Genomic DNA, 25077 nt, shown 5'->3' on the forward strand with positions numbered 1-25077 from the left:
CCTGGGTGAACGTGCACCCTCCCAGAGGAGAGGCCTCCAGAGGCCTGAAGTTCCTCCTCTCATTCTGCATGCACTTCCTGAGGCTGAGCTGCTCACAGTCAAGCTGGGGTCTTCTAGCACCATCCAGCAGTTTCTCAAGATGAGTCTCAGATCACAGTACAGGAGAACAATGGGCTACTTGTTAAAATACTAATTCATGGGCCCCACCCCAGAGCTACTGAAGCCAAAGCCTGAGGGTAAAGCCCAAGCTTCTTACCAAGCTCTTTGGGTGGTAAAAAGTGCCTGAAGAAAGGACTCTTTTCTGGATGCAGTGGCCCAAGGACAGGACATAGGCAGGCAGACACAGTGCCCTGTGTCTCAAGACACCTGTTTATTGGGGACACAACTCTGCGACAGGGATGACAGGAATCGTACCAAAAATAGCGACGTCTACAGGGCCCCTTAAGGGGCTAGAAGGGTGCAGTGCCCCCCACCCCCACCCATTGTACAAAAATAAACTCTCACGCCTATGGACCAGCAAAGACCGGCAGAGCTGCCCCTCAGCAGGAACACTCCTCTCTGCCAGCCCTGGGACCCCGTTCTTTGATCCTCACCCCTGCCACTGCTAAGGCACTGTGACTCTCCCGTGGGCTGGGTGGGTGTCGCCCGCCCACCCTCCTCACGCTCTCTGCCCCTCCACCTCTGGTCCGCCCGGGGCTGGGATATGGGTCCCATGCTGCCCCCTGCTGGCTGCTCTACCCAACTACCTCTACCGCTGCCCCGCTCCGGCGGGGTAAACTAAGCTAACGGCCCCCTAAGAGGGCTCCCTACCTTTCTTGGCCCCCTAGCCCAGCCTCTCCGGATCTCAACAGCCCGGGGCCCTCCTCCCCTTCCTGCGGAGGAGTGGGAGGGGTCTCTCCTGACGGTGCTCGGGCATAGGGCGGGGATGCATCGGCCTGGGGCGGCCTGCGGCCCCGAGCCCTGCGGCTGTGGTGCACTTGTAGGTGCAAGGCCATGAGCTCGGGGGCTCCCGTGGCGAAGGGACAGAAGAGGCATCGGTGGAGGGCACCCCCTGGCCCAGCCTCGCCTCCTGGCCCTGCCCGCAGGGACAGGTCCAGGGGCTCGGCCTCACCGCCTCGCCCGTTGCGCAGGGTCCTCCCGGGGCTGGCGGGCTTCCGACGGGACCCCGGCGCGCCGCCACTCGCGGGAGGCCGGGGGCTCGCTCTGCCCTCTACCCAGGTCGCAGGCTGCGGAGCCGCCTTGGCTCCGGACGACTGGCCCGAACCCCGCTGGGAAGGGGGCGGCGGCTCCGGGGGTGGCCCGGGGCCGGCTCCGCTCTTCTGCTCCCGGTGGTGGCGCTGCAGGTGATACTTGAGCGAGCCGGACTGGGTGCCCGCGTAGTCGCAGTGCGGACACTTGTAGGGGCGCTCGCCTGGAAAGGAGGGGTGCGATAACGCCAGAGTCACGATCACTGCCCGCCCCTGCCCGCATTTCACTCCATGTACAAGCTTTGGGCAAGGAAAAAAAACCACTGCCGAACCCACCCTTCTGATTTTAATTAAGAGGTGTTTCTCGAGCTCTCACCCGCACCCCGCACCCCGCTTCCTGACCTCAGCCCCCCCCCCATCCCGGAGGTTGCCCCCTCACCTGTGTGCACGCGCAGGTGCACTTTGAGGTGGTGCGCTGAGCGGAAGGATTTTCCACAAAAGGGGCAATCCTTGCCGGTGGCCCCCCGGCCCCCTTCAGGCCGGGCCCCTCCAACTAACAGACCATTCTCTTCTGCAATACACGCATTAAAAGAAGTCAGAAGGACCCGTTGCCCTAACTCTATTAGGTCCATGTGCCCCCATACCACCCACAGAACTGCTTCCCCTCCCAGCCCAGGAGGAAACAAAACGTTTGCGGGAACCTGAGAGGTTCGACTTGCTCTGAGTTGGACTGTGCCCTCAAAGAGTAGTAAAGCCTCTAAGGGAGGAAAACCGAGAAGAGGCAGGTCCTTTTTAAAAGGAGCGGGCAGGAGGGCAGTGGTGGCGTCAGAGTGGGCCACAATGTGGAACACCTTAGAGGAGATCCTTACGTACCCTGCGTGGCGGTGGACCTCGCCTGGGCCCCCGCGGCAGGCGCAGAGTGCCCTGGGGCCTCGCCTGGGCGCGAGGGCAGGGAAGCCAGAGGGCCCACCGCCCTGCTCCGGGCCCAGGTCTCTTCCTCTGCCTCCACCACCTCCTCTTCCTCGTCTGGCTCCTCAGCGCGGTGCCGGCGAGCCCGGGCTGGGAGAGCAGAGGGCAGCGGGCGGAAGCTTCCAAAGCTGCGGCCAGCCCCAGGCTCAGCGCCCTCACCATTGGGCCGCGCCTCGCCAGCTCGTAGGCTCAGGTAGCCCAGGAGGCTCGGAGGCTCACGGCGCTCAGCGGGGGTGGGCGCTGGGGCCAAGAGGAGCGCAGGGCCCAGAGGCTCATAGGCAAGTAGGCCCAGGTCAGGAGGCTGGGGGGCCCGGGCAGGCCCGGAACCAGGCCCCGGAGCACGCAGTGGGCCCAGCTTGCTGGCGTGCACTTTCATGTGGTTCTTTAGGAACCAGGGCTCCTTGAAGCAGCGGCCACAAACAGGACATGCATGATCGAAGGAGGCCTTGTGCTTGCGCATGTGACCCTTGAGAAACCAGGACTGCGTAAAGCTCTGGCCACACACTTGACAGCGGAACTCTGGAGGCGCTGGGGGCTCCTCGGGAGCAGCAGGAGCGGGGGCGGGGGTTGCCTCACTTTCAGGCTCTGGCTCTGGCTCGGGGACCGATCTAGGTTCAGGCTGGGGTGGAGGTTGAGGCTGGGGCGCAGCCGAGGTGGCCGCCAGGGGGCGCTCGGCAGCTCCGTGGGCCGTCAGGCTGTGGTGCAGCAGCTCCTCCTCCTGGCTGGAGCCGAAACTGCACAGGCCGCACTTCCAGGGCCTGTGCAGAATGTGCAGGTGGCGTTCGCGCTCCGCCGCGGTGCGAAATTTGCCTTTGCAGAACGGGCAACGGAAGGCGGACGACGAAGAAGCCTGGGGCCGCGGCAGGCCCTCGGTGGCAGGGGTGGCCTGCAGGCCTCCTGAACTTCGAGGTCTCCCCAGCCGGGCCTCCCGCAGTAGAGCTCGCTCCTCTAACTCCAGCAACAGGCGCGCTGCGGGGCTTCGCGGGCGCTCGGGCTGATGCGTGCGCAGGTGTGAGCGCAGCAGCGCCCGCTGCGCAGCACGGTGGCCACAGTGCGGGCACTGGAAGGCCTGGGCGCCTGGGTGCGCCCGCAGGTGCAAAGCCAGGATAGAGTTGAAGCGGAAGCGCTTCCCGCATACAGGGCAGGGGAAGCGCCGTTCGCCTGCGCGACTCTCAGACCAGCCCACTGCTCCCATCCCTGGAGACCCGGCGCTCACGCCTGGCCCGTTGGAGTAGCGCTGCAGATCCAGTTCGCCGTCGAAAGCCGGGGGCGACGGCGCTAGGTGGCCGACCGGGGCGCGGGGACGTGAGCCCTGTGGAGAAAGATGTGAACAGAGCGAAGGGTGGAGAAGGGAGAGCTGTGGGGGAGACATGGACACGGAGAGCCAGAGGAACCCAAGAGAGGGTGGGTCGGGGCCTGAACCAAGAACACCGGGGGCCCCTCCCACTCACCTCGAGGAAGTTGGGGGATGAATGGGAACTGAGCTTTGGGGACCACGGAAATAATGGGAGGCCAGAGAGACAGAAAGAGAGGTAGGGAGGGGAGGAAGTATAGTTGCAGGTACTTGTAGGTTCAGGCCAGAGCCTCACTCACCTCCATGGACCCCCTTCACATTCTTTGGTTCTGAGGAGTGTACGGAAGAGGAGGGGGAAAAGCTGCTAGTGAAGGCAACAGGTGCTGAAGAGCTAAAGCAAGAAAGACAGATTTGGAGCAAAGGATGAGCCCTGATTTTCAGCAGTGGAAAAAGTCACCCCAACCCGAGTCTCTTCCGGAGAGCCCCAAACTCTTAGCACCCTGGAATCTATCCCTTCTCCTTCCTGCCTTACATCCTGAGACAGGAGGAGGCTACTGTCTTCAAAACTTGTACTACTTTATTTGTCCACAAGGCTCCCTGATAACCCAGATTTCTTCCCCCCAAATTTTTCATTTTAAATGCCTTATGCAGAACCACCATCACCACCAACACCACCACGCCCCCCACCCACGTCTCCGCCACCCTGCTGGTGGAAGAGACCATCACAGTATACTCTTCTCTCATTTAGACTGGGCTGTGCAGTGGGAAAAGCAAACGGGGTCGGCTTGCCATGCTCCTCAGCTATCCAAGTGGGACCAGTTGCTCTCAGACCCCTAACTGACCAGCCAGCCAAACATTCTTCCAGGCTCCATAGTTCTTCCTTCTGCCTTTACCCTGTCTTTCTGTCTTTCCCCCTCATTCTTCCTCCCTCCGCCTGGATTCCTGATCCATTCATTTCCATTCATTACAGAGACTCATTCATGCATGGGAGAGAAACACCTCCCAGCAGCAGAGTCTGGAGACAGACAGAGGGGGAGGGGCATGAAGGGGGAGAGAGCCAGAGGGAAAGGGAATGAAGAGAGAGTTGGGGGAGGAGTGGAAGTTAAGGGGCGCTGCTGGCCTTGGGAAGGGGTTAAAAACTGCAAATACCAGATAGAATTCATCCCCTCATTTCAAACCTTGGAGCCTGCAGTTTGATGGGGCATCTCAGCCCCTTTGTCCAGGGCTGTTCCGAGGCAGGCTTTCCTCCTCTCTGCAGGGGAGAGGCTCCCTCACACAAGAGGAGGATTACACTGGCTCTGAGCTCAAGAGGCTGGAGTGAGGGACGGGGGGCGGGGCTGGGCCATCTGCACAGATAGGGGCTCAGCACATGCTCTGAGCTGAAAAGGGTTAAAATTCTCCAGGCTAAAATTCCCTGAGCCTGGGATGTGCAAAGCTCCAGTTCTGAGGAAGGAGAAGAGCATTGAGAGGAAGAGGACTTGGGGGTGGGGGTGGGGGGTGAGGATCTCCTGATTCTAAGCTGCAGAGGAGGTTAGCAGGACTTAGAAGCAACCCCAGAATTAAGATTCATGGAAATAGACCTAGGAGAATGACCAGAAGTCATCTAGTCTATCTTTCTTGCTTCCATATACAACTGTATGTGGTCAAAGCTAGACAAATGTGGACCTTACCTGATTTTTTTTTTTTTTTTTTTTGGCCTGAGACAGAAAGAATGTTTGAGGTATAAAGAACCTGCTTACAATAGGTATTGTGAAACTGAAATAGGTTACTGAGAAAGAAAAGGATTCAGCATTATTTTGCTTAAGGAATTTTAACAGAAGAGAACTGAGCTAGGGTCAGCCCTGCAAAGAAAAAAGGCTCTGGAGACCTAACGGTGCTTTAATTTTTGACGTTTAGTAGATGGGACAAGACTCTGTGAAGGGTCAGGTACCTGTTACATGTGGAATCTGGGTGATGGGAATTTTGTTAACAGGAAATTAATTAACAAAATGTCTTTGTCCAAGGTCACTAAACAACCTCAACCACAACTTTTAATATCTTTATTTCTGCAGCTCCAAATTAAGGCATCCACTCTCATCTTCTGGATCCTCCAAATAAGCCCCTTTCCTGAGACCAAGAGCCTTGTTGAGTTCACTAAGTAATATAATGAAAGATGAATTAGTGTAGGACTGAAAGTACAAGACTATTGTGGGCCCAGTCAGATCATTAATAGCCCTGCAACTTTCAGTAAATCACTTAACTTCCCAGTTTACTCATCTGTAAAATAAGGGGATTAGACTAATTTATACTGATGGTCCCCTCCAGTTCAAAAGTTTTGTGGTTCTGAGTCATAGGACTCTTCTGGACCCCAGAGAGATGTTGAAACAAATGGTCATTCCTTCAGTACCATGGAGAGTGCAGTGGGCTACCAGAGGAGCCTCTTTGGCCACCTCCATACCATAGAGCAATGAAGTGCTAGAGGGGCCACATTTGCCATTTTAGCACCTCACATAAGGCAATGAGAAAAGCCAGAGGATTTTTTAAAATTCTTATCTGGAAACCATAGAGGGGGGAAAAACCAGTGGTACCAGAGGGATTATTTTGGCCTTTTGGATGTCACTGAAAATAGACAGATGTAACAGAAAATAGATGTAACTAGAAGAATTTTAATTAGCTATAAGCAGTGTTCTGACAGTTACAGTTTGTACATCCTGGAATGAGTTACTGAGGCATCATATTTGGGTCCATCACATTCTGTTGCTCTCCTGGGGATTCCCGGAACATCCTGGTGTACAGCCAATCTGGTATATTCAGAGGAAGCAGATGGTGGGGGAGGAGGGGGAGGAGGCTGGGAATACTGCATGGTCATAGCTGACTAACCTATGGGCACATACTCTGATTCTGAGAAGATTCTAGGGCCCTTAAAAGTGCCTATAGGATAGTAAACAAAATACCTCCTGGGAGACTGATCTCATACCAAGGCAAGTAGAGTAGGAATTGGGCAAAGCTTCCTCCCCAAAACAAAACAAAAACACTGCTTTCCACATAGCAGTTTTCCAGGACGGAAATGCAGTGATATACAAGAAGGCTCAAAGTGAAGCTGAATTCCCAGCAGGGAAAGTTTCCCCAGAGGGTAGCCTCAAATCAACAAAACCCACTGAGAGACCCTCCTAGGCTCAGGCAAGATCTCCAGAATCATCTCCTCACCAAAGAGGTCCCAAGAACCTGATCCCACAAGTTTTTCTCAGTAGGAGAAAGCACTGACAGAGCCCCAGAGCCCCAGATTTTATGAAATGACCTGGAACCCAGATCATGTATGCATTGCCCGTGGGCAATAATCAGAGTTTTCTATAGTCAGGCCCTAAACACCAACCACGAGACTTAGCCAGGCAGTAGCACTGACCTACTTCCCACCCTCAGTGGGAATCAAGGGTTATTTTGCCCTTATTTGGGTTCTACAAGGATGTAGGGCCAGGGATAGGGATCCAAAATCTTTCCAAAGCAATAGGCCAATTCCTTTTATGTGCTAGGAGACCTGGTGGGAAAGGGGGTGTGGACCATCAAGGGTTGGTGAGAAGACTCTTAGAAACAACAGGGACAAGTACATAGATGCATCTGCTGTCTGGAGGACCATCAAGATTCTCTCTCAAACTTTGTGTTTCAAAAGCTTTTAGGGTCAAAGTGTAAGGGGCAATGGTCAGGACTTGAAGTATAGGGCCTGAAGGACAGTGACTAGATCTCTGTCTCTGGTCATCTCTAATACTTGATGTTTTCCCCCTCTGAGAATTTTTACGCCTTCCAAGTCCTCTAACATTATGATTAATGCTGTACTAGATGGAGTTGAAAGGGAACTCCTTAGGTGGTCTAGAGTCAAGACCACCTTTAACACATGGACACGCCACTAGTTCACTTTTACGGCCTCCTTTCCATGGTCCTCTGAACTGCACTGCTCAGGTGGCTCCCCCAAAACTGACCTAATAGCACAGCCTGCCCACCTTTTAAATTGAGTTCTTGGTAAAGCCTCCTTCCTTCCATCCTCACTACCCTGAGTGGGGGTTATAGTCCGCAAATGGACAGCAAGAGGTGAGAGGGAAGTACACCTGCTCACCTACAGCCACCCCACCATGGTGAATCTTATCCCAGAGGCATGTCCCAAGTTGACCCCTCTTCTGAAAGTTCCGAAGAACCTGGATCTGGGGGAGCGGCATGCAGCCAGCCCTAAGCCCCCTTAGCTGGAGCTGACCCTAGAAAGGTCAGAGTCTCAGCATCCATATGAACCTCAGTTCTCAGATTAGGGGGTAGGGAGTGGGTAGGAAAGCCTCTGGGAAAATCTCCTTCCCAGAAGTAGGTTGGCAAGTACGGCAAGACCTTTGATCTTGCACAAGAGGTTCTTCTAGCAGCACCCCTGGCCCCTCCCGGGGAAGATAAACCAGAAGGATGATGGGGGACAGGGTTGGGAGACTGGGAGGCCAAGGCTCAGCTACCCGGGCCCGGAGAACAAAAGCTGAGTTGCAGCCGCCTCCGCCGCTGCCGCCGGCCGAGCTCTTTGTGACACTTTGTTTGGGACGCAGAGAGGGAAGCACCCCCCCATCCTCTCCCCTCCCCCATCCCCCGCTCCCGGAGAGTTTGGGTCCCTTCCCCCTCCTCCTCCATCAGCCCTACCTGGGCCGGGGGGCACTCATCCACTCTGGTTCCCAGTTCGGCCGCCCGGCACCCCCAGGCCCCTCGCGCCCTGCCTTCGGGCCCCTACAAAGACGACCGCCCCCCCCCACCCCCGCTGGCCTTTCCCCTTTGGTGTCCGCTTTCCCGACTCCCCCACCTACCCCCCCTCCTTCGAGGCCCCCCTAGCTCTCAGGCTTCCGTGGCCGCCGCCCCCACCCCGCCCCCCCAGGAGCTCTGGGCGAAGTTTGCTTGGGGCCGAGCCGGCGCCCCTCCCCCGCCCCCGCCCCCTGCACCTGCTCCGAGCCGGGCGCGCGTAGCGGGCCCCCCCCCTCCGGGAGGGGGGGCGGGGGCCGGGGGCGGGGGCCGGGTGGCGGAGGGGGGGCCGGGAGTGGGGGGAGCGGCTACTCACGAGCCCCGGGCGGGCGGCGGCGGAGCGGGCGGCGGCGGCGGCGGCGGCGGGCGGCGGGCCGGCGGCGCGGGCGTCAGCGTTACGTGGGGCCGGGGGAGATGCGCCGGGCCCCGGCCCCCCCGCCCCCGGCCCGGCCCCCGCCCCCTCCCCGGTCCCCCGCCCCCGGCCCCGGCCCGCATTGTGTGCGGCGGGAGGCGGCCCGGCCATTAGCATGCGGGGGGCGGCGCGGCGGGGCTGGGAGCCGCACGGGAGCGGGAGCGGGAGCGGGGCTCTGGCTCCGGGGACAGGGAGCAGGGGACCCCGGGAGCCGCGAGAGGCGGCCGCCAGGGGCGGGGTGCGGGCCGTTTGGAGACTGGGGGCGCTGTCGGAGGAGGGGGGGGGAACGGGGGTGGGGCGCACGGATGATTCCAACAGGAGACTGGAAGAGATTTTGAAAGGTCATCTCGTCCTTCCCCCAGCCTCCAAGCAGGACTGCCCCTCCCACCCTAAACCCGGACATACCAGGGAAGGAGCTGGCTCTGCCGCTCTTTCTGCCCCAACATGCACAGACTCGGGAAGTTCTTCCTGGGGTTTTATCTCAAAGCCTCTCCCTTACAATTTCTGTCTCTCTTTTGGGGGAGGAGGAGGGGCGATTATAGAGATAGTTAATGTCGGCCGTGTAAGAAACATTAAAGTTACTCTTCGGTCCTTTCTGTTCTTGATAAACAATTCCTGCTCCTTCCTCTCGAATTCTATTTTTCCATTCCTTAAGTTACTTTAATGGCTCTTCAATACAACACATATTTACTGAGTGCTTACTGAGTACCAAGCACTACGCTCAGGGCCGTGGGGGATGAACACAGCAGGGGAATGTGGTACTCTCCCTCGAGGAGATTGTAATCTAGACAGGGACTACAAATTTGTAAATTGGACACTTAGATTTGATCAATATTTCACTGAACGCCTGATCACATATTTAATAGTATACAATCCTTCCAATAACACTTCTATAATTAGTCTGCATTTACAGGTAAGGAAAACAAGGCTAGTAGTCTCTTTTCACTGGCCTACCAGTTAAGGGAAACTCAGTGCAAGCCTAACATCTCACATTCTGTCAGGCCATCGCCACAAAATAAAATTAATATACGTAAGGATAGAGGAGAGAGTAGACACAGTAGTTCTCAGGATTCCTTTAAATGTGATTCTCACTGCCCAGGAAAGAAGAGGGGGCACAGTGCTCCAGTGAGTTGGCACAGCACTGAGCAGGGCAGAAGTGGCTCACATAGAAGGCCACTTGCCCCCCAGGACCCTGCCTCCTAGTTCTAACTCCTGGGGTCTTCTGGCTCAGTCTTCTGTCATCAATTAATAATAGCGACTCACATTTATTGAGTGTGTATGAGCCAGGTGCTGAACTGAATTGGTTCATATGCATTTTCTCTTTTAATACTTAAGGCAACCCCTTGAGATTGGTATTAATTTGCCTTTAATGATAAGAAAACAGAGATTAAGTAACTTGCCCAAGGTCACCTGGATTGCTCTGGGATTTGAACATAGATCTGGTTACCTCCAGAAGTCAGGCTTGCACCAAGGTGGGCTTTTCCTATTTTTGATCTACAGAATATATATTTGGGCCTAGGTGATGCTGCTTCTTTATTGCTGTTCAGTAGCTAAGTCGTGTGTGACTCTTTGCAACCCAAGTGCTGTAATATATGGGCATCAGGTATATCAGTATAAATTAATCAGCATCATTAATGGTTATTATGTACCCACCCTGAGTCAACAACCCTTCCCAGTCATATTACTGTCCCCCTTTTAATCACTCAGTTTCAACAAACTGAGGTTCAAATTGGTAGAATAATGTATCCAGGGCCACACAGCTGGGAAAGTGTCAGAGCTTGCCTGGCTTCAAGGCAACTTCTGTCCCTCAAAAATATTAATTGTTGCAATAGTGTCCTTTCCAAGACTGACCATTTAAGGACCATCTTCTAACATGTCTAACTACAGGTTATCACTGAGTCAAAAACAATCCCTACTATAAATAGAGCTCTCCATCCACTTAGTCAGTGCCCAATCCAGAGTAAATCCTTCAAGAAAGGAATGAGAGAGGAGAAATTGTCCAGAAAGTGAGAGATAAGAAGCCAGGTCTTGGCTGGTCTTGGGACAAATCTTCAAGTGGTAATGATGGGACTAATCCAGAGAGTGAGGTGGGATTTCCCTATGGAATGGCAAGTAAGTTAAGGAGGAAGCCCCCTAAAAAAAGGAAAAAAATTAGGTGGAAATGGGACATTGGAGCCCAGGGTGATAGTATCCATGTGGATAAGGTGAGTGATCAGAAGAGGCACAAAGGATGGGCAGAGACGGGGTCAACAGGAAATGGGAACAGAATGAGATAGGGCGAGGTGTCTTGTAGAGTGAACTGAGGCTGGTGTCTACCCACCGCCACTCCCTGGATCCATAAGCCCTCATAGGGACCTTTGCCCCACCACACCTCAGCCTTGATAGCCTGTCTCTGCCAGGACAAGTTTGTCATCTGCTCTGAGCTACCAGGGGCCCTGCCAGGAGCTCCAGGCCCGATTGGGACCCATCCCTTTGGAGCAGCTGCTTCAAGACTAGGTAGGTGTAAGGACTCTAAACCTCAACTTCCTGGATATTGAAAGTGGGCAGAGGGGCAGCTGAAAGAGATGTTGCTGTATGTCCTGTCTTCTGATGGGTGTCATAATGCATTTTTCCCAGGCTAGAAATCACGGAGCTCTAGTGGTCAAGGGAGCCATGGAGGACAGAGCTGGTCAGCAAGAGAGACCTAGCCTTCGTTTGGAAAAGCTACAGCACTGGGCCAGGCACAGGCAGAGTGGGCGCCTCCTGGTGCTGGCGGTGAGGCCAAGCTGCCCCACCCCGACCTTCAGCATGTTAACTTGTACCCCCAATTCAGTTCTACACATGTTTTGTAAGCACCTATCACGTGCCTGAAACTGTGCTAGGTTCTGAGTGGGAGGAGGGTGGAGGAAATATAGAATAAACAAGGGAAGACCCTTAATCTCCAAGTAGATTCTCCATATGGGGAAAACACACAGGTAAGTAACTGAACTACAACATGAGGCAGAAAAAAATTAAATGATATCTCCTTCTCCTTATGACCCTTGGTTGACTACTCTCTGGCACTATGATTCTTCCCAATCGCTGATCTCTGGAAGAGGCAAGGATTGGGAGGAAGGGAATTCCTGACAGTTTCCCTTCAACTACACTGCATCTGGCCTCCAGGTGAGCCAGCTATGGCTGGCAGTGGCTGTGGTGCCCTTTGCTGTCTCAGTAGCCTGCCTGAACTCTGCTTGTCACATGACCACAGCACTGCCACTTGGGCCTGGCATACTGGTAAGAACTACCACGTGGGAGGGTAGAAGGAAGGGCCCCTCCCTAACAAGCCAAACCTCACCACTTGCCTTTCTCATCATTCAGGGTCTCCTCACCGGGATTGTTACTCTTGAGCTGCGCAGAGCACCCCGTCTCTGGAAGGTGAGAGGGGAAAAGAATGTAGTACTATTATCCCACCCCCTGAAACACATACACACATGCACATCTCAGTCTAGGAAGTGAATTTCTCACTGTTGACTAATTGTGTCAGCTCTCTGCCCATGACTGGCCTAAAACCCTGAGGGGATAAAATAAGAAAGTTTAAAGGGCTGATGGTCTTGTTTGGAGGTGGAGGAATAGGAGCTGAGTTTTGTTTTCAGCTAGGCTACAGGTGGGGCTTGAGGTTCCAATGAGTCCCCTAGGCTGGCAGGACTCAACTGGCTCACTGGCAGGTGCGCGCCATGATGATATTCAACACCTTTAATCTGATCTCGGGCTTCATCGCATTGGTGGTCGAGGTGATGAAGACAGCCTTGATGTCTGCCCCAACTGTCCCCTCCGAGGTACAAGTAAATAAAGGAGAATGTGGGAGGATGTGGAGGCAAGAGGAGGGGAAAGGACAAGGGCAGATAGGTGCAGGGTCCCCTGCAGCATACCCTCAGCCCCATCTACCTACAGCTAGCCGGCTTGCTGGTGCTGGAGCTCAGCGCTGAGGCCTTCACCCTAGGGGGAGTGCTGGTCTCAGCATATTCCCTGTTCCTGCTGAGCCAGAGGAAGCCAAGATGCTGCAGAAGCCAGAGTCTGCGCTACCAGGAGCTACAGGAGGTATTGAGGGTGGGGAGGAAGCAGAGAGCTAGAAACTTTTTTCACTGGCTCTTCTGGTCAATGGTACTTAAGGGAAAACAATGGGGCAGGGCAGGAGAGGTTGTTAAACTGAAACTTATTCGTTTTCTGGCTTTGGACATGTCTCTCCTAGTGATGGCTAGGAGACTCAGACGGTAAAGCAGTGCGGGAGACCAGGGTTTGATCCCTGGGTTGGGAAGATCCCTTGGAGAAGGAAATGGCAACCCATTCCAGTACTCTTGCCTGGAAAATTCCATGGACTGAGGAGCCTGGTAGGCTACAGTCCATGGGGTCTGCAAAGAGTCGCACTCGACTGCAACTTCACTTTCCCTTTCTCCTAGTGATGGGCAACAGGAAACTGAGTATCTAAATGGTTGGGGCTAGAAATGTGGGAGAGCATTAGGAATGTGACTAAATATTGGAAGGACTGTGCGAACATGAGGGAAAAAATCGGAGAGGAGGAAACTGCGTCTCTCTGGGATTCCTCCTTTCTCACCCTTGATGTTTGCTCACCTCACAACTGTCTGGTTTTCAGGGCCTCTCAGAGTTGGAGGAAGTTCCTGAGTTGGAGACTGGTCCCACAGTGGCTAGCACAGCAAAGAGAACAAATCAGTGAGCTGGCAAGTGGAAGCAGACATGTGCTGCTCTCCTACCCCACGGGAACATTCTCCAGACTCTCCTGCACAGCATCCCCCTGAACTCAAACTAGATGGAGTCCCCTGAGACATACATGAAGTCTGGTGGAGTGCCTTCAATTCTCCCTCTGAGTAGGCCCCTTGCTTTACCCTTCCCTGCTGGGGAAAGCAATACCTAGAGTGAGTCTGCCATCACCTCACAGCCCTGAGAATCTGACTGCCTGCAAGATAAGATATCCGTAAACTAACTTTCAGCTAGATCCATTTCCTCCCTTCCATTCTTACCCACTGCCTCCCCAGCTTCACATCTGCCTCATCTCACTGTTTCCAAGATTTCCACCTTTCACAATCCCATTCACTCCAAACCCGGGTTTCTGTACACGCCCACTCTCTGAAATCAATTCACCACTGGTGCTTCCGTTCTCTCACTTCGATCTGGTGCCTTTCTAGTCTAGCGGAAACTACAAATCCCAGGATGCCTCGCCGCCCTGTGGCCTGCTGGGAAATAAAGAGCCTTCCCTTCTGTGGTGGGGGCGCTGTGCATCTGCTGAGTGACGCGAGGCGCTGGAAATCTGGGCCTAGACGAGCGTTTCCTCGGACGTGACCACTGGCCCCGCGTGCAGGGAGGAGCTGGGCGGGCAGTGCTACGCGGGGGCGCCACCACCCCAACCTCGGTAACTGAGAACTGACTGGGGTTCTATATTCCTCCATCTGGTAGCTTCGGAGACCGGCTGGGGTTGAGGGCTGCCCCTCGGCAGAGCTGGGGTTTCCCAGATGCTGTTGCCGTGCCCCCTCCCACAGTGCCCAGGTCCAAAGTCCTGAGACTTGGAGCGCGCGCGAGAAAGGGGTTGGAGATGATGAGTCAGAAGCCCAGGGCCCTTCTCATCCCCCTCCCCCGGGGCCTAGGCGCCTGAGGAGGACGGACTGGCTGGGCAGACGGTGTGGACAGGGCAGGAAGAGGGAGGGACACGGCGACCCAACCTAAGATTTTCCCGCCTCTTGTGAGCTAGCCGGTGTAAAGATCCCGCGTTGCAGCCACCCTTTCTCTCCAAGGCGAGAGCGGGACTGCGCAGGCTCAGCCTCTCGGCAGCCCTGCCGACCTTTGATCCCAGTTGCGGCGCGCTTGCAGAAGCTCTGGTTGTGCTCAACCCCCACCGTTTATGACCTTTGCAAGTGTGCAAAAATGGCAAGTTCAGGTGGGCTTGAGAAAAGCCCAGGAAAACGAGGGCACCCAGTAGCACCAACCCGACAGCTTGCTAGCCGCTAGAGAAACTAGAACTGACCAGACCTGCAATACTAAAAACTCACCCCAAATTCACATAGTGCCGGGATGGGTGTGCGCCTCACACTCATTTTTGTTCCCACTTGAGAAGGCTGCTTCTCCAGGCTTAACCAAGCTCAGGCACCAGTGAGGAAAGAGCGCAGCCTGGCTGCATTGCCCTTACATTGCAGTGGTGCCAGCTGTTTGTGACACCTTGGGAGTGGTAATAGTTGCCCTATGACAAGATTGTGTGAGTATTAGTGGGTGGGGACAGTTCTGGGATTAGGCTCTGGAATGAGAAAACAAAATCTCCCCCAACCCCCTCCCCGTCTAAATACCAGAATAATGGAGAGCTCATCTGTGAAGTACTCAAAATAATTTTCCTCAAAATCAGAAGGTGGTGGTAGCTGAAGAAGCTAGGAATGAAAGTCAACAATTCATTCTTAACTGTCTTCCACATAGGAGCAACAAGTTTTAGTCATATGATCAGATATGTAAGAATTGCATTTTAATTCTTGGAAAAGTTCAGTTACCATGCAGATGAACCTTGTATCAGGTTAGGCTAGGTTATGCTGTGATAACAATGCCAAAATCTCAATGGCCTAAAACCACAAAGGTTTACTCTCTGGCAGGGTGCTCTGCTCCTTGTAAATTATTCAGGTACCCAAGTCCATGGACCACCACCATTTGGAGATCCTACCACGTCAGTTCAATTCAGTTCAGTCGCTTAATCGTGTCGGACTCTTCGCGACCCCATGAATCGCAGCATGCCGGGCCTCCCTGTCCATCACCAACTCCCGGAGTTTACCCAAACTCATGTCCATCGAGTCAGTGATGCCATCCAGCCATCTCATCCTCTGTCGTCCCCTTCTCCTCCTGCCCCCAATCGTTCCCAGCATCAGGGTCTTTTCCAATGAGTCAACTCTTCTCATGAGGCCAAAGTATTGGAGTTTCAGCTTTAGCATGAGTCCTTCCAAAGAACACCCAGGACTGATCTCTTTTAGGATGGACTGGTTGGATTTCCTTGCAGTCCAAGGGACTCTCAAGAGTCTTTTCCAACACCACAGTTCAAAAGCATCAATTCTTCGGTCCTCAGCTTTCTTCACAGTCCAACTCTCACATTCATACATGACCACTGGAAAAACCATAGCCTTGACTAGACAGACCTTTGTTGGCAAAGTAATGTCTCTGCTTTTGAATATGCTATCTAGGTTGGTCATAACTTTCCTTCCAAAGAGTAAGCGTCTTTTAATTTCATGGCTGCAGTCACCATCTGCAGTGATTTTGGAGCCCCCAAAAATGAAGTCTGACACTGTTTCCACTGTTTCCCCATCTATTTCCCATGAAGTGATGGGACCGGATGCCATGATCTTCGTTTTCTGAATGTTGAGCTTTCAGCCAACTTTTTCACTCTCCTCTTTCACTTTCATCAAGAGGCTTTTTAGTTCCTCTTCACTTTCTGCCATAAGGGTGGTGTCATCTGCATATCTGAGGTTATTGATATTTCTCCCAGCAATCTTGATTCCAGCTTGTGTTTCTTCCAGCCCAGCGTTTCTCATGATGTACTCTGCATAGAAGTTAAATAAGCAGGGTGACAATGTACAGCCTTGACGTACTCCTTTTCCTATTTGGAACCAGTCTGTTGTTCCATGACCAGTTCTGACTGTTGCTTCCTGTCCTGCATACAGGTTTCTCAAGAGGCAGGTCAAGTGGTCTGGTATTCCCATCTCTTTCAGAATTTTCCACAGTTTATTGTGATCCACACAATCAAAGGCTTTGGCATAGTCAATAAAGCAGAAATAGATGTTTTTCTGGAACTCTCTTGCTTTTTTGGTGATCCAGCAGATGTTGGCAATTTGATCTCTGGTTCCTCTGCCTTTTCTAAAACCAGCTTGAACATCTGGAAGTTCATGGTTCACGTGTTGCTGAAGCCTGGCTTGGAGAATTTTGAGCATTACTTTACTAGCGTGTGAGATGAGTGCAATTGTGTGGTAGTTTGAGCATTCTTTGGCATTGCCTTTCTTTGGGATTGGAATGAAAACTGACCTTTTCCAGTCCTGTGGCCACTGCTGAGTTTTCCAAATTTGCTGGCATATTGAGTGCAGCACTATCACAGCATCATCCTTCAGGATTTGAAATAGCTCCACTGAAATTCCATCACCTCCACTAGCTTTGTTCATCGTGATGCTTTCTAAGGCCCACTTGACTTCACATTCCAGGATATTTGGCTCTAGGTGCGTGATCACACCATCATGATTACCTGGGTCATGAAGATCTTTTTGTACAGTTCTTCTGTGTATTCTTGCCATCTCTTAATATCTTCTGCTTCTGTTAGGTCCATACTATTTCTGTCCTTTATCGAGCCCATCTTTGCATGAAGTGTTCCCTTGGTAGCTCTAATTTTCTTGAAGAGATCTCTAGTTTTTCCCATTCTGTTGTTTTCCTCTATTTCTTTGCATTGATCACTGAGGAAGGCTTTCTTATCTCTCCCTGCTATTCTTTGGAACTCTGCATTCAGATGTTTATATATTTCCTTTTCTCCTTTGCTTTTCGCTTCTCTTCTTTTCACAGCTATTTGTAAGGTCTCCTCAGACAGCCATTTTGCTTTTTTGCATTTCTTTTCCATGGGGATGTTCTTGATCCCTGTCTCCTGTACAGTGTCACGAACCTCCGTCCATAGTTCATCAGGCACTCTGTCTATCAGATCTAGGCCCTTAAATCTATTTCTCACTTCCACTGTATAATCATAAAGGATTTGATTTAGGTCATACCTGAATGGTCTAGTGGTTTTCCCCACTTTCTTCAGTTTCAGTCTGAATTTGGCGATAAGGAGTTCATGATCTGAGCCACAGTCAGCTCCCGGTCTTGTTTTTGCTGACTGTATAGAGCTTCTCCATCTTTGGCTGCAAAGAATACAATCAATCTGATTTCGGTGTTGACCATCTGGTGATGTCCATGTGTAGAGTCTTCTCTTGTGTTGTTGGAAGAGGGTGTTTGTTATGACCAGTGCGTTCTCTTGGCAAAACTCTATTAGCCTTTGCCCTGCTTCATTCTGTATGCCAAGGCCAAATTTGCCTGTTACTCCAGGTGTTTCTTTACTTCCTACTTTTGCATTCCAATCCCCTATAGTGAAAAGGACATCTTTTTGGGGTGTTAGTTCTAAAAGGTCTTGTAGGTTTTCATAGAACCGTTCAGCTTCTTCAGTGTTACTGGTTGAGGCATAGGCTTGGATTACCGTGATATTGAATGGTTTGCCTTGGAAACGAACAGAGATCATTCTGTCGTTTTTGAGATTGCATCCAAGTACTGCATTTCAGACTCTTTTGTTCACCATGATGTCTACTCCATTTCTTCTGAGGGATTCCTGCCCACAGTAGTAGATATAGTGGTCATCTGAGTTAAATTCACCCATTCCAGTCCATTTTAGTTCGCTGATTCCTAGAATGTCAACGTTCACTTTTGCCATCTCCTGTTTGACCACTTCCAATTTGCCTTGATTCATGGACCTAACATTCCAGGTTCCTATGCAATATTGCTCTATACAGCATCGGACCTTGCTTCTATCACAGGTCACATCCATGACTGGTTATTGTTTTTGCTTTGGCTCCGTCCCTTCATTCTTTCTGGAGTTATTTCTCCACTGATCTCTAGTAGCATATTGGGCACTTACCAACTTGGGGAGTTCCTCTTTCAGTATCCTATCATTTTGCCTTTTCATACTGTTCATGGGGTTCCCAAGGCAAGAATACTGAAGTGGTTTGCCATTCCCTTCTCCAGTGGACCAGATTCTGTCAGACTCTCCACCATGACCCGTCCATCTTGGGTGGCCCCACAGGGCATGGCTTAGTTTCACTGAGTTAGACAAGGCTGTGGTCTGTGTGATCAGACTGACCAGTTTTCTGTGATTATGGTTTCAGTGTGTCTGCCCTCTGATGCCCTCTTGCAACACCTACTGTCTCACTTGGGTTTCTCTTACCTTGGACGTTGGGTATCTCTTCACGGCTGCTCCAGCAAAGCGCAGCTGCTGCTCCTTACCTTGGATGAGGTCGCCCCTCCTGACCTTGAACATGGAGTAGCTCCTCTCGGCCTTCCTGCGCCTGTGCAGCTGCTGCTCCTTGGACGTGTGGTTGCTCCTCTCGGCCGCCACCCCTGACCTCGGATGTGGGGTAGCTCCTCTCGGCCACTCCTGCACCATCGCAGCCTGGTGCTCTCTACCATGTCACCATGAGACTAATCCCCCCACCCCCGATCTCCAGCCCCTTCCCAAGTTGTGAAGTAAACATGAAGAATTGTTCAGGTTCTTAAATGCATCTGCCTCAAAGGGATACATATCACTTTCACACACACTTCATTGAGGAAAACAAGTCATATAGCCGCACCCAACTTCAGAATGGTTAGAAAGGCAATCTTCATATGCCTGAAAGGGGAGTGGACATAGTTCACTGAAAGAAGAGGAGGTAATCATTTGCAAGGATTCTTGAACAACTAAACAGTGGGAATTCATCCATTCCAACAGTTATACCTGTATCTACTTCTCTGGTTTTGATACATGAACCACTAAAATGTAGTTCTTTTTTTTTCTTTGTCCATGTCACATGCCTCGCAGGATCTTAGTTCCCTGACCAGGGATGGAACCCATGCCCCCTACAGTTGGAGACATGAAGGGGACACGCCAGGCCTCCCTGTACATCACCAACTCCCGGAGTTCACTCAGACTCACGTCCATCGAGTCAGTGATGCCATCCAGCCATCTCATCTTCTGTCGTCCCCTTCTCCTGCCCCCAATCCCTCCCAGCATCAGGGTCTTTTCCAATGAGTCAACTTTTTGCATGAGGTGACCAAAGTACTGGAGTTTCAGCTTTAGCCTCATTTCTTCCAAAGAAATCCCAGGACTGGTCTCATTTAAGATGGACTGGTTGGATCTCCTTGAAGTCCAAGGGACTCTCAAGAGTCTTTTCCAACACCACAGTTCAAAAGCATCAATTCTTCGGCACTCAGCTTTCTTCACAGTCCAACTCTCACATCCATACATGACTACTGGAAAAACCATAGCCTTGATTAGACAGACCTTTGTTGGCAAAGTAATGTCTCTGCTTTTGAATATACTATCTAGGTCGGTCATAACTTTCCTTCTAAGGAGTAAGCATCTTTTCATTTCATGGCTGCAATCACCATCTGCAGTGATTTTGGAGCCCCAAAAAATAAAGTGTGACACTGTTTCCACTGTTTCCCCATCTATTTCCCATGAAGTGATGGGACCAGATGCCATGATCTTCATTTTCTGAATGTTGAGCTTTTTCACTCTCCTCTTTCACTTTCATCAAGAGGCTTTTTAGTTCCTCTTCACTTTCTGCCATAAGGGTGGTGTCATCTGCATATCTGAGGTTATTAATATTTCTCCCGGCAATGTTGAAGTTCTTAATAGAAACTTAATAGTTCCCCCTGCCAAGAATAATAAGATTGGGACTCAGAAAATCTAGACTTTGGTTTTGATGTGGAAGTTTGGGCAAATCAGACCTCTCTGAAATGCATTTTGCTTAAATGGAGATTATAATATTTACTCTCGCTACCTTACTGGAGGAGTAATGCTCAAAATTCTCCAAGCCAGGCTTCAGCAACACGTGAACCATGAACTTCCAGATGTTCAAGCTGGTTTTGGAAAAGGCAGAGGAACCAGAGATCAAATTGCCAACATCCGCTGGATCATCGAAAAAGCAAGAGAGTTCCAGAGAAACATCTATTTCTGCTTTATTGACTATGCCAAAGCCTTTGATTGTGTGGATCACAATAAACTGTGGAAAATTCTGAAAGAGATGGGAATACCAGACCACCTGACCTGCCTCTTGAGAAACCTGTATGCAGGTCAGGAAGCAACAGTTAGAACTGGTCATGGAACAACAGACTGGTTCCAAATAGGAAAAGGAGTACGTCAAGGTTGTATATTGTCACCCTGCTTATTTAACTTCTATGCAGAGTACATCATGAGAAACGCTGGGCTGGAAGAAACACAAGCTGGAATCAAGATTGCTGGGAGAAATATCAATAACCTCCGATATGCAGATGACACCAGCCTTATGGCAGAAAGTGAAAAGGAACTAAAAAGCCTCTTGATGAAAGTGAAAGAGGAGAGTGAAAAAGCTCAACATTCAGAAAATGAAGATCATGGCATCTGGTCCCATCACTTCATGGGAAATAGATGGGGAAACAGTGGAAACAGTGTCACACTTTATTTTTTGGGGCTCCAAAATCACTGCAGATGGTGACTGCAGCCATGAAATTAAAAGGTGCTTACTCTTTGGAAGGAAAGTTATGACCAACCTAGATAGCATATTCAAAAGCAGAGACATTACTTTGCCAACAAAGGTCCATCTAGTCAAGGCTTTGGTTTTTCCAGTAGTCATGTATGGATGTGAGAGTTGGACTGTGAAGAAAGCTGAGCGCTGAAGAATTGATGCTTTTGAACTGTGGTGTTGGAGAAGACTCTTGAGAGTCCCTTGGACTGTAAGGAAATCCAACCAGTCCATTCTGAAGGAGACCAGTCCTGGGATTTCTTTGGAAAGAATGATGCTAAAGCTGAAACTCCAGTACTTTGGCCACCTTATGTGAATAGTTGACTCATTGGAAAAGACTCTGATGTTGGGAGGGATTGGGGGCAGGAGGAGAAGGGGACGACAGAGGATGAGATGGATGGATGGCATCATGGAGTCAATGGACGTCAGTCTGAGTGAACGGGAGTTGGTGATGGACAGGGAGGCCTGGTGTGCTGCAATTCATGGGGTCTCAAAGAGTCGGACATGACTGAGCAACTGAACTGAACTGACTGAAGGCTCAAATAAATCACACATGAGAAAACAAAAAAAACTTTAAAACTATAAAGCACTTCAGAGATTGAAAATAAATTGCCTATAGAAATGAGAAATGGTGTAAATAAGTGAAGCAGATTAGGCATGAGTTAATAGGGAGTGATGGGAACTATGGCAAACTAGAAAGCCCACATTTTGTTTAAAGACTAACCCTACTCAACTCTACCCAATTATTGGCATGTGGGACTGTGGGCTTAGTATTGCCATTGTTCCAATTTTTCTATAATAGTCAAAAATTCTGACTTTTAAAATGTAAAATCTTCTGATTTTAAAATATTAACAACTGATTTTCTTAAAACTGAGTACCAGATTTGGTCCATAGTCCTTCAATTATTATCTCTCCTTTGTATACACATATGGTAGAAATTTAGAGTTTAGATGTACAATATGGTTCTTGTAGGCCATCAAAGCCTTTTATAAAATTCAAGAGTCCTGTAGAGATTTAACATTAGGTTCTCAAAACCATTTTTTAAGAATCATATCCCTCTCATATTGATTTTCAGGGAAGGGTATTTTGCCCCACAGGGATTACTTGGCAATTTTTGGTAGTGACAGCTTTTGGTAGTGACAGTGGGGGTGGGGTGGGGAAGACTATGTAGGCAAAAGAGTATTAAGAGGATAAATTGGAAGATCAGAGATTTAGTCCCAGTGCTACTGTTGCCCCTTTCCTGTGCATTGTCCTCTGCAAGCTGCAAGTAAAGACTGTGAGACTTGTCCTGTGGTCCTCATTATCCCCCCACCCTTCCCGGCATACTGCCTACTGCCAGAGTTACTAGCTGCTCCATGAAAGCATTCTGCTTTGCTCAATGCTTCCCAGCAACCATTGTATCTGTCCCTTCATCAGTTTGGCAGCCGCTATAGAAGTCACTCATGTTTTACTTGAATTGCTGCCCATTGGAACTTCACAGAAAGAAGTGACTGTGACAAGGTTCCTGCTGACGTCAGTTTTAAAGGCCTTGACCCCATCCCCTGCTTTAAGCATTTGAGAAATATGTGGCTTCATATGCGACTGAATTCTGAGGTGGTTGGGAAATTCTCCGTGTTGATGAATTTTACCCTGATTTTTTTGAAATTCAGTCATTTATTCTGACCTCAAATACATGATTGTAGACAACAGACATTTCCCAAATGAAGTATCAGCTTTTGCAGACGGTTCGGGTTTTGTGTCCTGGGCTTTGTCCTCTGCTGCCATCTTGTGGCCTCTTTGCTGCCGGGGTTGAGGTCTCACAAAGGGCCTTGCCTCCAGGTAATGGCGTGTGTCAGTGGCTTATGGCTTAGTTGGAGAAGGACTCTCTGCTCACTGTTGGGTACGCGCCAAATCCCTCCCCTGCTATGAGTCCACCTGGGCCATGACGCACGCCAAGCGCGTAGCAAGTAGGCTGGAGGCACAGGGCCCTTCTGGGTCATTCCCAGCCCTTGGGCCTCCATGTGTTATGCAATCCTGGACTCAAGCCAGAAAATCAGTAAACTCAACTACCCAGGAGTAATCGGAGCTGACCTCGCTTGCTTGGCCCAGTGAATGCCCTGCAGCCTCTCTCTACTCACCGTCAGGGCTGAGTTATTCTTTATCTTAGTGAGAAGAGATGATTACCTCATCAGGATTTTGTTTTACTGTCTAGGCCCATTTTGGTTTGCTCTGTGTACACACCGTTGCTTCTTGGCTTGTCCAGCCAGTACTGCTACAAGTTCAATGTTTAATTGCTGGATTGAGCAGGACAGTGGCAGTGTGTGTCACTGTTAAGCAGTGTTTCCTATAAGGATGACAGGATCTGAGCACTGTAGTGATCAGAGGTCCATGCCCAAGGCACAGGGAATCTAGGAGACTGCCCTTGTAGCTGGGCTGTTGGTGACTGAGCAGCAAGTGACTCGTTCTGGAGGAAAGGCAGGAAAACTTCTAGTTGGTGCTATTTTTCTTTCATTATAATAATGTATTTAAAACCTTCCAAGCATTAAAGTATTAATAAATGTATAGAACTGTCTCCTAGCTGTTTGCCCTTCCTGTATATTTTACACGTTTGGCTTTTTATGGAGAGCCCAGACTCTACCAGGCCCTCCTTATCCCTAATTGCAGAATTGGAGGAGGAGACAATGGAGGAGGGGGAGGAAAAACAGTTGCCTGTAGTTTGTTTTAATATGCTTTCCCATGTGTAAAAATTTAGGGGAGTCTGGTGCTCTGTGATGACCTGGAGGAATAGGATGGGGGAAGGCGAAGAAGGCTGGGGAGGGAAGGGCTATATCTATAATTACAGCTGATTTGCATTGCTGTATGGCAGAAACTAACACAACACTGTAAAAAAATTTTTTTAATTAAATTTAAAAATAGAAAAAAAAGACAAAAATTCAGGGAAAGGGCCTCCTTGTATAATTTCCTAGGCTATTAAACTGGTATGTGTTGCTTTATAACTCAGATGCTGTTTATTTAATAGGAGTTGTCTTCTGTTTCTTTTGTTTTTCCTTCTTTGCTTATATTTTTTCAGCTTTATTTTAATTATATTTTGTGGTTCATGTTATTCCTTTTTATTTTTATAAATTTTTTAAAAAACTTATTTATTTTTGGCTGCTCTGGGTCTTCATTGGTGCACATGGACTTTCTCTAGTGTGGCTAGCAGAGGCTGCTCTTTAGTTATGTTGTGCAGGCTTCTCATTGCCATGGCTTCTCTTGTTGGCGAGCATGGGCTGTAAGGTATGCAGGCTTCAGTCGTTGTGGTGCATGGGCTTAGTTGCCCCGTGGGATGTGGGATCCTCTCGGACCAGAGATTGAACAGTGTCCCCAGGATTGGCAGGGAGATTCTTAAGCACTGGACCATCTGGTAAGTCCTATATGTTATTCTTGATTCTACTTATGATCTGAATCTCTGGTTTATTTTTCTTATCAGAAACTTTTCCTGTGTTCAATCCAGAGTGAGTGAGTTGTTTTTGTTGACTCTTATCTATTTTTCCTTGCCTTTTAAAGTTTCTTGTTTATAAAGTATTTTTCTACAAGTCCAAGCTCCTCAGATAGAGGAGCTTTGCTTCTTTATAATTCTATGCTCACTTTATGTATGAGGAAACTACTCTGTATCCACTCTTGTGCTTTAGATAAAATGAGAGGACTCAACGTCATGGCATAATAGGAACAGGACTGATGTCTTTGTAAATCTCACAGATAATTATGAGGAAGAGAAACTATTGTTAGTGAGCCCAAGATGTGAAGCTGGGTCCAATGGTGTTCGTATTATAGAGAGGCAGAGAGGCTGGTTTTCAACCAAAAAAGAGAAATGGAACACCTTTCTAAAGATGAGCTGCTTTGAAGTTAATCTCTCAACCTCTGGGTAATATTTGAGGTGTTTTGTGCAATGCACTTCTGTACAGTTAAGTTGTTGAAGTGAGTTTTCAAGTATCAACCAAACAGTTGGAATGTTGTTGTTCAGTTTCTGAGTCATGTCCAACTCTTTGAGACACCATGGACTGTAGCACACAAGGCTTCTCTGTCCTTCACCATCTCTGGGAGCTTGCTCAAACTAATGTCCATTGAGTCAGTGATGCCATCCAACCTTCTCATCCTCTGTCATCCCCTTCTCTTCCTGCCTTCAATCTTTCCCAGCATCAGGGTCTATTCTAATGAGTCTGCTCTTTGCATCAGATAGCCAAAGTACTGGAGCTTCAGCT

At 50.2% G+C, this 25077-nt stretch overlaps 2 protein-coding genes and 1 long non-coding RNA gene across 6 annotated transcripts; 1 reads left to right on the top strand and 2 right to left on the bottom strand.

Annotated features, from left to right (window-relative positions):
- Window positions 1-350: 350 nt before the first annotated feature.
- ZNF219 (zinc finger protein 219) lies at window positions 351-9047 on the bottom strand. 3 transcript variants are annotated; one of them, XM_086322175.1, is made up of 5 exons: window positions 9002-9047; window positions 3750-3841; window positions 2061-3468; window positions 1627-1758; window positions 351-1411 (listed from the first exon to the last, which is right to left on the bottom strand). In XM_086322175.1, exons 2-5 carry the CDS (start codon window positions 3753-3755, stop codon window positions 807-809), a joined length of 2151 nt encoding a protein of 716 aa, XP_086178301.1. In that variant the 5' UTR covers window positions 3756-3841; window positions 9002-9047; the 3' UTR covers window positions 351-806. The 3 variants fall into 3 exon arrangements, with proteins under 3 accessions (XP_086178301.1, XP_086178300.1, XP_086178302.1); XM_086322174.1 differs by lacking the exon at window positions 9002-9047 and adding an exon at window positions 8501-8639; XM_086322176.1 differs by lacking the exon at window positions 9002-9047 and adding an exon at window positions 8092-8194.
- Window positions 9048-10975: 1928 nt separating this feature from the next.
- On the top strand, window positions 10976-13846 carry TMEM253 (transmembrane protein 253). 2 transcript variants are annotated; one of them, XM_086322195.1, is made up of 7 exons: window positions 10976-11092; window positions 11213-11350; window positions 11738-11848; window positions 11933-11989; window positions 12280-12396; window positions 12506-12652; window positions 13206-13846. In XM_086322195.1, exons 2-7 carry the CDS (start codon window positions 11249-11251, stop codon window positions 13284-13286), a joined length of 615 nt encoding a protein of 204 aa, XP_086178321.1. In that variant the 5' UTR covers window positions 10976-11092; window positions 11213-11248; the 3' UTR covers window positions 13287-13846. The 2 variants fall into 2 exon arrangements, with proteins under 2 accessions (XP_086178321.1, XP_086178322.1); XM_086322196.1 differs by having other exon boundaries at window positions 12280-12390.
- On the bottom strand, window positions 11878-14750 carry LOC147365006 (uncharacterized). Its single transcript, XR_015135078.1, has 3 exons — window positions 14614-14750; window positions 13184-13257; window positions 11878-11982 (listed from the first exon to the last, which is right to left on the bottom strand). It is a non-coding gene; the product is annotated as an uncharacterized LOC147365006 (long non-coding RNA).
- Between the last annotated feature and the right edge of the window lie 10327 nt (window positions 14751-25077).

Source organism: Bos grunniens, chromosome 10, assembly GCF_055505025.1.
Source record: "Bos grunniens cultivar Pamir isolate PY7600 chromosome 10, Bosgru_T2T1.0, whole genome shotgun sequence".
Classification (NCBI taxonomy): domain Eukaryota; kingdom Metazoa; phylum Chordata; class Mammalia; order Artiodactyla; family Bovidae; genus Bos; species Bos grunniens.

What these genes read in the sequence shown, in the direction of transcription:
- ZNF219 (XM_086322175.1), bottom strand. An exon ending in GAGGTCCACCGCCACGCAGG is followed by an intron (nt 1,759 to 2,060) that starts GTACGTAAGGAT and finishes CGTGTATTGCAG; the next exon opens with AAGAGAATGGTCTGTTAGTT. An exon ending in GCACCTGCGCGTGCACACAG is followed by an intron (nt 1,412 to 1,626) that starts GTGAGGGGGCAA and finishes CCTCCTTTCCAG; the next exon opens with GCGAGCGCCCCTACAAGTGT.
- TMEM253 (XM_086322195.1), top strand. Translation starts at nt 11,249, where the DNA reads ATGGAGGACAGAGCTGGTCAGCAAGAGAGACCTAGCCTTCGTTTGGAA. An exon ending in GAGCACCCCGTCTCTGGAAG is followed by an intron (nt 11,990 to 12,279) that starts GTGAGAGGGGAA and finishes GCTCACTGGCAG; the next exon opens with GTGCGCGCCATGATGATATT. An exon ending in GCTACCAGGAGCTACAGGAG is followed by an intron (nt 12,653 to 13,205) that starts GTATTGAGGGTG and finishes TCTGGTTTTCAG; the next exon opens with GGCCTCTCAGAGTTGGAGGA.